General features: G+C 34.3%; 1 protein-coding gene across 1 annotated transcript; it reads right to left on the bottom strand.

Moving 5' to 3' along the window:
- Nucleotides 1-1971: 1971 nt before the first annotated feature.
- On the bottom strand, nucleotides 1972-6264 carry LOC130714680 (nucleobase-ascorbate transporter 2-like). The gene is made up of 13 exons (XM_057564602.1): nucleotides 5855-6264; nucleotides 5665-5762; nucleotides 5250-5426; nucleotides 5009-5109; nucleotides 4829-4904; nucleotides 4649-4708; nucleotides 3881-4065; nucleotides 3656-3752; nucleotides 3297-3442; nucleotides 3129-3220; nucleotides 2947-3024; nucleotides 2699-2859; nucleotides 1972-2460 (listed from the first exon to the last, which is right to left on the bottom strand). The coding sequence occupies exons 1-13, from the start codon at nucleotides 5943-5945 to the stop codon at nucleotides 2248-2250; spliced, it is 1575 nt and encodes a 524-aa protein (XP_057420585.1). The 5' UTR covers nucleotides 5946-6264; the 3' UTR covers nucleotides 1972-2247.
- Between the last annotated feature and the right edge of the window lie 6338 nt (nucleotides 6265-12602).

Here is a 12602-nt window from a genome sequence, read left to right as displayed (position 1 = left end):
ATACATCTTCTTAAAAAATTGAAAAAACCATTCTTTCTTTTTTTATAATAAAAAATTTAAGAGAGTTCGACTTTGATCACAACTACGAGTTAAAGCATACTTTTGAAATCAAATGTTACACTTACTGAAGTATTCACATATAGTCTACCAATACAACAACCATCACATCAACAATGAAAATCAAACACACAACCTTCTAAACGTAACCGATCATCCTTAACCTTAGTTTTTCTTCTAACCATAGTGCAAAATGAGAGACTTTTGATTAACTATGATTTGAGGTCAAATAAAGAACAATACATGCATAAAAGTGGGATATAAACAAGAACATATTCCATTTAAGCTTGCTATATATTTCTTGCACGTATGCATGGTCTTGGGTAATTAAACTGATATTTGCAATAACAAATGTATGTTAGTAGAAGTTAAGAATCTAGCTAGGGCCAAATAATCTATCCCCGAGCAAACAGACAAAATTAAGTATCTCTAGTTTAATAAAAATACCTTAACTATGTTGCCAAGCCTGAGAATCTTGAACAGAAATTAAATTAGCAGTATATATTTATTTTTTAGTGTACATATAAAAGGAACTAGCTCCTAATATATGTACACACTTGCAAACTGTTAATCAAATACTTTTTTGTCATGCACTCAATTAAATACTGAAACATAGCAAATTAGAATTTAGGACTTTTGTTATCCAGTTTAGGGCCACATAGAATGTTAAGACAAAAATACAGGGAAAATCTAGTGGTCACAATATTGAGCTTTTTCTCCCTAACCTTATTTTAACAAATGGTTCTCCTTTAAATGGCATAATATATGCACATTTCTGTCAACTCTTGGTTACAGAAGGCGTCTGGTAATTGATTAAGAACATTCATTTGGATTTTCTTCAGTCAGGTTATGATAATTGTCAACTCTCTTCCTGCGCAATTGGATTATCTTCATCAATGAGATTCATTAAATTATGATGCAAGAACGTCATGATTTTGATTGGTGGTAGTTTAGTTATTTATTTATTTTCAATGCCAATAAAATTTATTTTGAATATATTTTACAAGTTACAAATATCACTATTCCTGGATATTGCACATGGTTTTCATTCTTTTTACTTCTTTCAAAAAAAAAAAAATTGTACACAAGCAACCATTACAACAAACATTTAATTTAGCTATGTCGCGTAGCACCTATCACGACATTGACCCTAATTTAAGTTGACACTAAGTCCACACAAACGTAAAAGTGAAGACGATACTAACACAATTTAATTTTTACATTGGTTATTTGAATGTTTAGCAGAGGCTACTATGGCGGGGGTCTAACTTGAAAGGCAGTTTTGTGCTTATTAGAAATGTAATCAACCCATTTATTCCAAAGCGTCCGTCTAACCGACACTAATCTTCAATGCTAAAAAGAGGTCATCCCATGACTTTCCCCGCCCCTGTCGTTGAGGTTTTAGTTCTTTCATTCAGTAGTTCCTTTTTGTAGTTGTATGTGTTAAATCATCAGTAGTCCAAATGCTTATTGGTTTTGTTTTAAGGTTTCAAATGCAAGATTTTTGTAATTTGATTGGTTTCTTCTATTTAGACAGAGAAGTTAGGCTTTCTGAAGGCAAAGCCAATGAAAGTAACTCTAAGTCCAAATAATAGGAAGACGCAAGATTCATTTTATTGGTTTTAAGGTCTCAAATGCTAGAGGTATAACCTACTATGGATGTGATCATGCCCCTTACCTTGATGGAACAATTTTGAATACATAAATATGATGATCAAAGATGGTCATAAAAGTGAATGTGCAAACAATTTTGATATGGCAGAAGCATTTATTCTGGCAAGGTGCACAGAGTGAATGTGCAAACAAAAATAGCTGCTCCTCTCACCCTGAACCAATTTTGCACATGTGGACATTGAATTTCATTGGCCAAATAAAATGAATAAAGATAGGCTCAAATATAATTACAATTTAAACTAAATCCAACCACTTAATGATTTTAGTAAATGAATTAAGAAATATGTAAGTTAAGGAACAGATAACTTTTTTGTTCTATTGTATGAAAATAACTAAAGAAACCAATTCAAACTATAAAAATATATGAAAAACAAATGAACAGAAAGCACAAGGGAACCTTCTACCTAAGAGTACAACATTTTTCTAACTCTTCAAACTGATCATCATATAGAATGATCCTTATCTGGAAATGATGCTTTTCCTCTAACACCTCTTGTATATGATATTAGAATTTTCTTAGGATGGAGGGAAGAACCGGTTGAGGTTGAAAGGGAGTGAGTAGAACTCTTCATTCCGGCTATCGGCTTTAAATGCTCTAAACTTAGCCCACCATGGCATTCCCCTATCCTTGGCACTATCCTTGTAGTCAAGAGTGTTGTCCAAGAACACAGCAACAATCAATGCAACAGTTGGGGGAGAGTAGAAGATAGTGTTAAGGAAATCATTGAACTGCAAAAACCAAAGGGGAAAAAACAATTTCATTATAATTTCTTCAATGATAAATTATATTGTATATTATATAGGTATAGGATTTAGGATTTAGGTTCCCTGTGGTCAAGAAATCTGCACAGTTTGATCAAAGAGTCAGTTCATATATTTTATCAAGATTACTCAGTAGAGATTAGCTTAAGATATGAGCCGTGCAGACAATCCAAATTAGTATAGGTGGATAAAACAACAAACTCACCCATCCAGCCTTTGTATGGGCAGGACCATGAAGTGCCCTGATGGTGTATTCTCTGAAATACTCCGGAACAGACAACCCTAAGAAGAGGGAAACACCAATAATAAAGAGGTTCCTCATTGAATTCATGTTTGTGAATTGCATAAATGATAGCCCCACAGAACCTGAAAAAACAAAAATAGTAATTGTCATAAGAGAGACAGGAAGCAAAAAGAATGTTCAAGCAAAATCAATGATTTAGTGGTACTCACCGACAATACCAAACAAAACACAGTATACAGCAGCAAAAATGGGGAATGGTATTGATGCAAATAAAGCTCCAAATTTTCCTGAAAAACAAATAGCAAATTAAGGATTTTAAGTAAAAACTATGAAATTGGAATTAGTTTACACATATATTAATTACAATGCAAAGCCAGCACTTGCTACTCACCTAACATTGAGAAGAATATCATAAACCCAGCTGAAACTTGAATGACCCTTCGGCTGCCAACACGGTTGCTTCCTAGAAGCCCCACATTCTCTCTGTGATGGTCCTAAAAGAATCAATTTGTGTCCATACAAAGTAAAAAATATGAACAAAAAGAAGAATAGTACTTACACAGAAACTGTTGAACCAGTCAGTGTTCCAAAAAGGCCATTCAGCAAGATTCCAATTCCCTGCCAACCGATACCGCGGCTCAGGATATGAGCAGGAGGTGGTGTGGCACTTGCTAATCGCGATGCAGCCTTGTATGCACCAGTTGACTGTCAAAAACAAGGAACTTGTTTTATCACTAGTCAACAAATTGATAATATTAGTGGATTGATTCATTTGTAGATTCCTCTCAAGTGAAAGGTCTCATTAATTCCTAAGAGAACCCCAAGATATTATTACGGCGAAGGATAACAAAAAATCAAATACTCTGATTCAAGATAATTTTGAGTTATGAATATCATCTTTATGTATGTGTGCAATACCTCAATTAATGAGACCAAGACAGCAGCCATCATTCCAAAAGCATGGCCAGCATCAAATGTAGGAGCACCCCACTCAAGAGGGTATGGGATCTTTATCCTACAACAACATACTCATGAGTCAATTATTGGATACAAACATTGAGGAAGTATGGAATCTTTATCTTACATCTTTATACATGCATCATGTTGCAAACATTCAACTAGAAAAATACTTTTGGTACCAACCATGGAGCAGAAGAAATGAGATTAGCCCTGTCTGTCCTGCAACTACGTTGCGTTAATTCTGGGCGGTCTCTGTAAGCTCCACTTGCTGTTAGGAGATGTGCATATGCCCATATCACTGTGGCTGATATGAGTAGAGCAAATCGCTCTAGTATTGGTACTTGTCTTGTCTGAAGATTTTTTAAATACTGCATACAACAACATATCAAGTTAGGACTTGCTTAGTGTACTTTACATTCCTTATGGGTTTAACAAATCAAAAAGAAAGACAAGAGAACCAAAGGATAAATGTATTTAGTGTGTTTGGAAATTTGTAGCAATTTTGAGAGAAGCTGCTAGGAGTGAATTTTGTCTTAGGAGAAATGATTCTGAAAGTTGACTGTGAATCCAAACACATTGTTAAACTACAAGTCTACAACCTACACTACATATTTGTAAAATCCCTTTTTGTTTGGCCCTCACTTAAAACTTTACAATCACTATGCTTAGGATTTTTCTCTTTAAGCAATGTGTTGGATTCAACATAATGGGATCAGAAAAAAGGAATTATCAAATATCAGAGCTAGTATAAGAACCTAAGATGATCTTATTATGTATTTCACAAGCTCATTTAAACAAGAACTTTCTAATTCACCTATTGTACTTTGTACTTAACATGAGAACCTAATGTTGATCTTATTATGTATTTTTAATTATGTTGTTCACAAGCTAATTTAAACAAGAATTTCTAATTCACCTATTTTACTTAACAACAGTAAATTTTATTTGCACCTGAGAGAAGGCTATAAACAGGATTAGCATGGGAATTCCGATTTCAACACAAGTCCCAACCTGAGAAAAACACAAACCAGTTTTGTTAAACAATATGAGCCAATAACAAATACTTCAAAATTTCATCTTCTTGATATTCTAAAACAACTGGTAATAGAGACATGTGGTTTAGTGCTATACCACAAGGAACCCTCTGTCAAATAATCCAAAACCAACTAATGCAATTACTGGAACCATTCCAAGTGGGCTGAAAAACCTGCATGTAAATGAAAAGGACATCAATTACTTAATAGACTACACAGAATGTCGGATTGGCCACAGTTGACTAAAAGTATCATCAATCATGGTGTTAGAGCTTACCTAGAGCAAATTGACCATAGTTGACTAAATCCCAAAATAATCTGTATGCTTGATGCTACTATTAGTGCACCTTGGACTGCTCTCATAGTGCTGAGAAATCTCTGGAGATAAACAGAAGAGGCATTAGTTTAAGCCATAAAGGGATAATTATTCACATGCTTAGATAGTCCATAACTCCATATCTAACATGGAATTAAATTCAGGACAAAATATGAAAGAGTGATTACAGGAGTGTACTAACCAAATGTGGGTCCTCTATCATTGCGAAAGATGGATCGCGGATTATCGATACAATGGGGACCATGAAGGCATATGATCCTCCTAATACAGTTGGTAACCTAGTTCCAAATAGTGTCTGCAAAAGTGTATTAATTCCTCCAACAAAAAGCAGAGTTTGTACCACCCTCACTTTATCACCCTGAACCAATAAGCCAATGTATGAAAGTCAATTCTCTATATCTTGGCCATCTCAATTAAGGTCCCCACATTTCCTTTTCAGTGGGACACCCAATTCACTTTAGCATATGACAAAATTGAATACACAAAAACAAAACAAAATAGAATTTTTTCTTAATAGAGATTTTCCTATACCATATCAGAATTTTATCAGTATCAATCAGAAAAAGGACTTGAAGTTGGGATCAGCAATAACTTACATCACTTCCACCCATCAAAGGCACAAGAAATGAAGGAATCATCACTGCAGTTCCTAAGGCCAAAATGTAATGCTGAAAACCCAGAAGTATTGTCTCCACTGTTAACAGTTCAAAAACACAAAAATCAGATATGTGAAAAACTGAAAACTAAGAATGAAACTGGGAAAAGCTTGAAGCTGAGCATGCATACCCAAAGATGGGTTTGAATCTATACAGTACTCTAAGCCCTGAAGTTGTTCCATTGGTGGGTGGCTTATCTCCTCTGGCTTTATAGCTGCCATGATCACTCACTGCCCAATTTGCAACTTCTAATATTTGCTTCCAATTCCTACTGCTTATGAAGAATCACTAGAAACAGAAACAGCTCCAGAGGAAAAAAAAGGTTGAAACTATGATCCACCCAGGTAGAAGAAAGTGAAAGTGAAGAAACTAAGATTGATTCAATGTATGATATGTTCAAAAGCAGAAACAAAAAAGCTAACAAGTCACAACAAGTACAATAATGTTCAGAGACAGAATGAAGATTAGAAGATTGATGTGAGCTCTCTCTGTTTTTTCTCTGTTTTCTTAGTTCAACTTTGTTACTAGTTCTTCTCTCAATGTTTGTGTGCTTTTTTCATTTATATGCAAATATTAATAATAGTATAAATCAAAGGGTTCCGTTAACTTTTCAATATTCCCATAATGCCCCTTAAGGAACTTCCAAAAAACTGAACACAAATGTTACCGTTGCTTCACTGTTCCCATTATTAAACTTTACTATTGTTTTTGTAGGGAACTGAGTTGTAAAGTGGGATTGTACAATGAGATAATTAATGATAATGGTTGAACATGAGTTTAAGAGGATGGGTAGTATAACAGGGGTAAATATTTTATGGGTAAGTTGCAGGGTGACTGTGAGAGTGTCTTCTGGGTATATTGCAGAGTATTTCATGTATTTGATTGAAATATTTGAATTACATGATGAAGTTTTGTTTTCATGAGTTTTTTTTACCTGTATTTCCTTAATCATTTTATATAAAAATAGTTGATAATAATTTTTAGAAATTTTACTATTCTATTTGAAGAAAAATTCTAGTTTATATCTCCTACTTTGAAGAACATCGATCATATTAAACAATGAATCTTTTTGTTATTTATATCATCTTTAAGTGTTGCACCCATAACAATTTATTGAATTAGTTTAATAAACTAATTAGGAGAGATAAATGTTTTCATGTTAAGTGAAAACATAGGCAATGCATGTTTTTCCAAGTGTAATGTATTATTGTTTTCTAAATGCAGTGCAGTAGAATCATCAAATAAAAAGCATTTGTACTAGATAATTTTCAAGACTAAAGCTCTGAAAATAAAGAAGAATATTAGGATGATGATGTCGATTTTTCAGTTAGAGGCACCAAACCTCTGGCTGAAATTTATGAAAATGTGCAATGTGGCCCCACACTTGAACCTTGGGTAACGCATAAGCTGCAAACATAGATGGTTGGAAAGGATGACAAGGAAAAATGAAATTTGGCAATAACTTGTAGGCAGTTCCAGACTTCCAGTAATCAAAAGGTGATTGACGTTAAGTGAGTTTGTAGAACCAAACATGATATTGATGGTTCTATGAACAAATCTGAGCCAATAATAGTTGATAAATGATATTATTAATTGGCAGCATGGAAAAATTAAGCACATTAAAGTGAAATGTCATGCCAATATATAAAAAATTAAGCACATTAAAGTAAAATATCATGCCAATGTATAAGCTGGGAAGTCCAAAGAAGGAATTAAGCTTAGAGAATAGCAGCTTTAAGAATCAAATTATAAACATCGTGACTAAAACTCTTTCAAGGAACAAGTTTAAATTTCTGAGATCAAATCTTAAGTGGTCAAGAAAACTATCAAGCAGGAGTATTAGATTTGAGCCTTTTCTCTTTCTGACTATAATTACCTAGTTAATCATGATAACCTAATGGTAATGATGTGTTAGTATATGATGACTTAGTTACTTAGTGCATTGGAAAACAATTGATAAGCAATGATGGTGAGTGAAGGGCTTCCGAGTATAAAAGAATGTTAAAATGGGTGTTAGTAACACTTCTCAAAAAATAATTAAGGAAGTCAATAAATTGAGGTACTAAAGGAAACTATTATCATTTAATAGTATAAATGAGGTACACGATAGGAATGAGACATTACTTTAAACATTCATTGACCTATCATGGAGAATAATTTTAGCTGTTTGACACAAGACCTAACAAACACCATTAGAATTTTTTGACCGCTTGAAATCACTTCACGATTATGTGTGTTTAAATTTCCAAATTGACCCATATTTAGACAAGTGAGACTAACCATGTTCAAACTGCTTTGTATAATTGTATCGGTCATTGACTCATTAAGTGGAAAATAATTTTGCTTTAATTTTTTTTAGACAAGTCTTCTTCAGAGGCAATCCTGTTCGAGTCGGGAACATCCACATCATGGTGGAGCTAACTCTCCTAGCGGGGTTTTTTCCATCACAAAACTCAAATCTGAAACCTTGCTTAAGGGAAATCAAGCATGTACCACTTAAACCAACCACCCGTTGGTAAGCTAGGTACTTCTTCCAGATTAATATTCAAAAATCAAGACACTCAATAAAACATTAGTAAAGTCTGCATTCACATGTGCTTTTGAAAAGAGATGAGAGAGCAAAATTTGATCAAATAACAACAAACATAGCCATATCCTCATTACTATGATGCGATTCCATGTCAGAAAATGAAAAGTTATCTGGAAAAAGGATAGTAGCTTAGTAAGCCTTCTTTATTGATCTCAAAGATGCATAAAAAGATGCAAAATGATACTCCTAAGTTATCTCTAAAGCCTAAAGGCACAAGTCCTACGTATATACGATTACCAAACAACCAAGAATCATAAGTTACCAGTTATTCAATTAGAGGAATATAATCTAGAGCTAGCTTTGTTTCATAATAAATAAAAGCATAAGATTACATGGACATGCTTTTGCTTTTTGTTCTTTTTGTTGGACTAAACAAAGAAGAAAGCAAGGGAATGACCAATTTGCAGCAGCAAGCCAATGAAAGGGGTTCTTTGTTTTCTTTTAAATAAGATTCAAATTAATAATAACTAACTTTTTTTTTATCCTAAGGTATTAATCCACGATTGCTTGCATTAAGCGGTAAATAGTTACTGTGCAATGTGTTTAATTCTGATGACTAAGTTCACTCCATTTAGTTTTATATTTTTATGCTGTAGAACTGTGTATAGTTCCATTGATTTAAATTTTGCTCTACTGATATTTTTCATGTATTTTGTTGCTTATTTTAGTTCTAATAATTTTTATTATATATTATTACTCCCATTTTATTAATAGAAATGTAGAATTAGTCTTTTTTTTGTCAATATAAAATTAGGCCCCGTTTGGAAATACAACTTAATTAAATGCTTATGGTCATAAACGCTTATGACATAAGAGCTTATTCATAAGCTTTTTAAAATATTTGTTGGAATAAATTGAAAATAAGTTATATATAAGCATAAGCTCTTTTTCATAAGCTATCCTGAATAGCTTGTGAAAATAAGCTCAAAACAGCTTATGGTAGGGCATAAACTGTTTGCATAAGCTCTCTCAAACACTGACACAAGAGCTTATGCTATCAGATAAGCTCAAATAAGCTCTTCAAAACGGGGTCTTTTTTTTTTGTCAAAGAAAGTTGTTTCATTCATAATGGGCCAGGCCTAGGAGCTTAATCTATACGAATTTAACTGTAGACATTATTGTATTTTGATCTTGCTTTAAAACTCAACACTTGTAGGCTTTTACAAAAACATGGTCCATTACATTTATACAAAAATGTAAACACACATCATTGACAAAAATTTGTAATGCGGGCCATTTAAAACCAACCTAACGGCTCACTAGTGAATATGAGCGCTGCTTGTGATTCATAAAAAAAAATCCAAAGTTAGACACAAAAATAAGTCCCAATTCATTGAAATTAAAGGGATTACTATTACACCCACCCATCCTTTTTTCCCCAAAATATAAGTTCAAGTAATTAATTGATAGGCCCTTTTTGTATGATAAAAAGTAATATATGACCCAAAATCAAGCAATGTCCCTTGTGTAACCAAAAGAACAATATCCCATATAGAGCATGTTTTTTTTGTTTCAAGGAAAATTAATAATAGACCTATCATGTGGGACAAGTGGTTTTAATTTCTTATAAATATATTTGAAATGGCGTTGAAAAGGGCCTGCTAAATGTAAGTTGAACTTCAACAATATCCAACCACTTGAACAATAAACTTTTGTTCAAACCATTTCCACCTCTATCAATTAGTTAGATATATGATTAACAAAAGAGAGTGAATAAGAGATATGATGAGTGATCATATAATGGGAAAAGAAATAAGAGATAAGAAGAGGAATAATAAATGAAAATGAGATGAAAAAAGTATAGTTTGAATGAGTTAGAACTCCACTTGAAATTACATTTCAAATATTAGTTTGTGTATATGTCTAAGGGTAAATAGCCAAGTTGGTCCCTGAATGTGTCCACCGCCTTCAACTTCGTCCCTGAACTTTCAAAATGACGCTCGTGGTCCCTGGATGTGTCAAATCTCCCTCATCAGCAGTCCCTGGTTTAAAAAAAAACTAACACCGTTAACGGAAGTGTTACTCAGTCCCTGAATCTGAAAAAAAATTATTTCTCTCCCCAATCTTCCTCTACCTCTCCCCACCACCATCACCCTCTCTCCATCTTCTTCATCCTTCTTCGTCTTCTTCCCACCCACATCCCCTCCTTCTCACACTCTCCCTCATGAAGACTAAACCAGAGAGAAGTAGCGTGTAAAAAGCAAAATTGACAACATGGGTATCTTAAAATTGGAAACTTTAACCACAAGCTGAGATTGTGGTGCTGAGTAACACAGATGAAAAATCAAGGAGAACTCATAAAGCTATAAACCATAAACACAAAAAAAAGAGGAATTAAGAGAAAGAGGGGTATACACAGAGTAATGAGACAGTCGACACCCTCACACAGACACAATCTTCTTCCATCCTTATTCATAAATAAAAGCAAACCCCTTTCTGAATTGTTTTGTTTGAATTGTTGGGTGTTGTTCTGCCAATAGGTGCGTGGGTAGAAAGTGGTAGAGTTGAGTTAGTGTGGTGGTTTCCCCTCTGGCTTCTGCATGTTTCGATTTGGGATTTGTCCCTTTGTATTTCTGGGTTGTGATGCCCCTAAAAAAAATAAGAAATCTGGTTCTTCTTTCTTCAATTCTCCAAGGTTGTTCATCAATCTCTCGCCAAAAGGTTTCACCGAAGCTGAACACATGATGAGTCCTACCTCCATACTCAACAGCAGGCCATTCTCTGGGTTGAAGAACCCGTTCTGGTGTGAATCAAACAGCCCACAAACCCAACTCTGGGCTCTAAGTCGCGGTGGTGGTCGACAGCGAGATGACGCTCCTCGTCGGCAATTCCAGTAGAGACGCCTACGCCAAATCCAAAGCCCATGTTTCCGAGCAGATCTAGAGTGATGAGACAGAACCATCGCCGCCGCCAACATCTCCGGCGAGGTGAGCTCTTCTGTGTGTATTCATGGTGCAAACTGATTATTTTTCTCTTTCTGAAATCTTTGAGTGAATTTTAGGGGGCTGCTGGGTTTGGGTATGTATTTTCTTAGTTTTTAGATGAGATGTGTGAAGAAGATGAAGGTCTAATATGTTTGTTGAAGGAAATTTTTGTTTTTCTAAGTTTTTCATGATTTAAATGAAAATGTTGAAGAAGATGCAGAAGATGAATAACTGATGAAGGTTTCTGGGATTTAATTTTTTAATTTTTAGTTTATTTTTTCCCCAGGGATGAAGGACTAAATTGAAGCCTTTCAAAAGTTCATACAAAAAAAAAATTCCAAGTCACACTTCCGTTAACGGTGTTAGTTTTTTTTAAACCAGGGACTGCTGATGAGGGAGATTTGACACATCCAGGGACCACGAGCGTCATTTTGAAAGTTCAGGGACGAAGTTGAAGGCGGTGGACACATTCAGGGACGAACTTGGCTATTTACCCATATGTCTAAATAGCGAATCTGATTGTAAAAACCGGCTGGCTTCCTTTGACAGTAGTATCAAATGTCAAAATAGTTGACTTACTCCCATAGTCTGGTGTTGACTCGCTTCCGTAATCAACTACCACAGCATCACTCCAAAACACGTTTGATAGATTATTATAACACTAGAATTCTCAAGCCCACTTTCATTTTCATGTGAAACAATATTCTACGTTAATTGTGGATGAATTATTCTTATTGCACCTCATAATATACGTTTGAAATATCGTTATCTCCACACTTTCCATGGAAATCATTGAAAAATATCAACACTTAGTCTCTTATTCATACTAAACAACTAGACCCACACCATTGTAAGCTAATTATTGACCAATGACCACCACAACACAACAACAATATTCCCCTATGCAGACAAATTAGCCTTCTATTTTGACAAATCAGGAATGAACAATATGAATGAAAAGCACGTCTCAAAACTTGTACAAAGGGTCCAATGTTTTGCACCTGCTGGTCCCTAAACTTCCATTGAGACAATAAAACAAACACGTAACGTGCGAATGAATGGACATGCATATTATGAACTTACTTGAAGAGTGAAGATGACACATTCTTTGGCTAAAGATAAATAAATCTACAAGAGAATAAAGTAAAAAGAAAAGAAACAAACAGAAACAACAGGGCAAAACAAAAATTAAAAAGTCGATAATGATTTTTCTTTTTAAAGGAAAAAGGTAAAGGAAACTTATAAAAGAAAAAGGGAAAAGGAATAAATATTGGAAACTTCTCAGTGGGATTCTCTGCCCTATGCTATGCTCTCCAAAATAATACTACTAGACTAAACTACTTTCATGCATATTCATTCCGTCC

This window comes from Lotus japonicus, chromosome 4 (genome assembly GCF_012489685.1).
Source record: "Lotus japonicus ecotype B-129 chromosome 4, LjGifu_v1.2".
Taxonomy (NCBI): domain Eukaryota; kingdom Viridiplantae; phylum Streptophyta; class Magnoliopsida; order Fabales; family Fabaceae; genus Lotus; species Lotus japonicus.
This window is presented reverse-complemented; position numbering and strand designations above follow the sequence as displayed.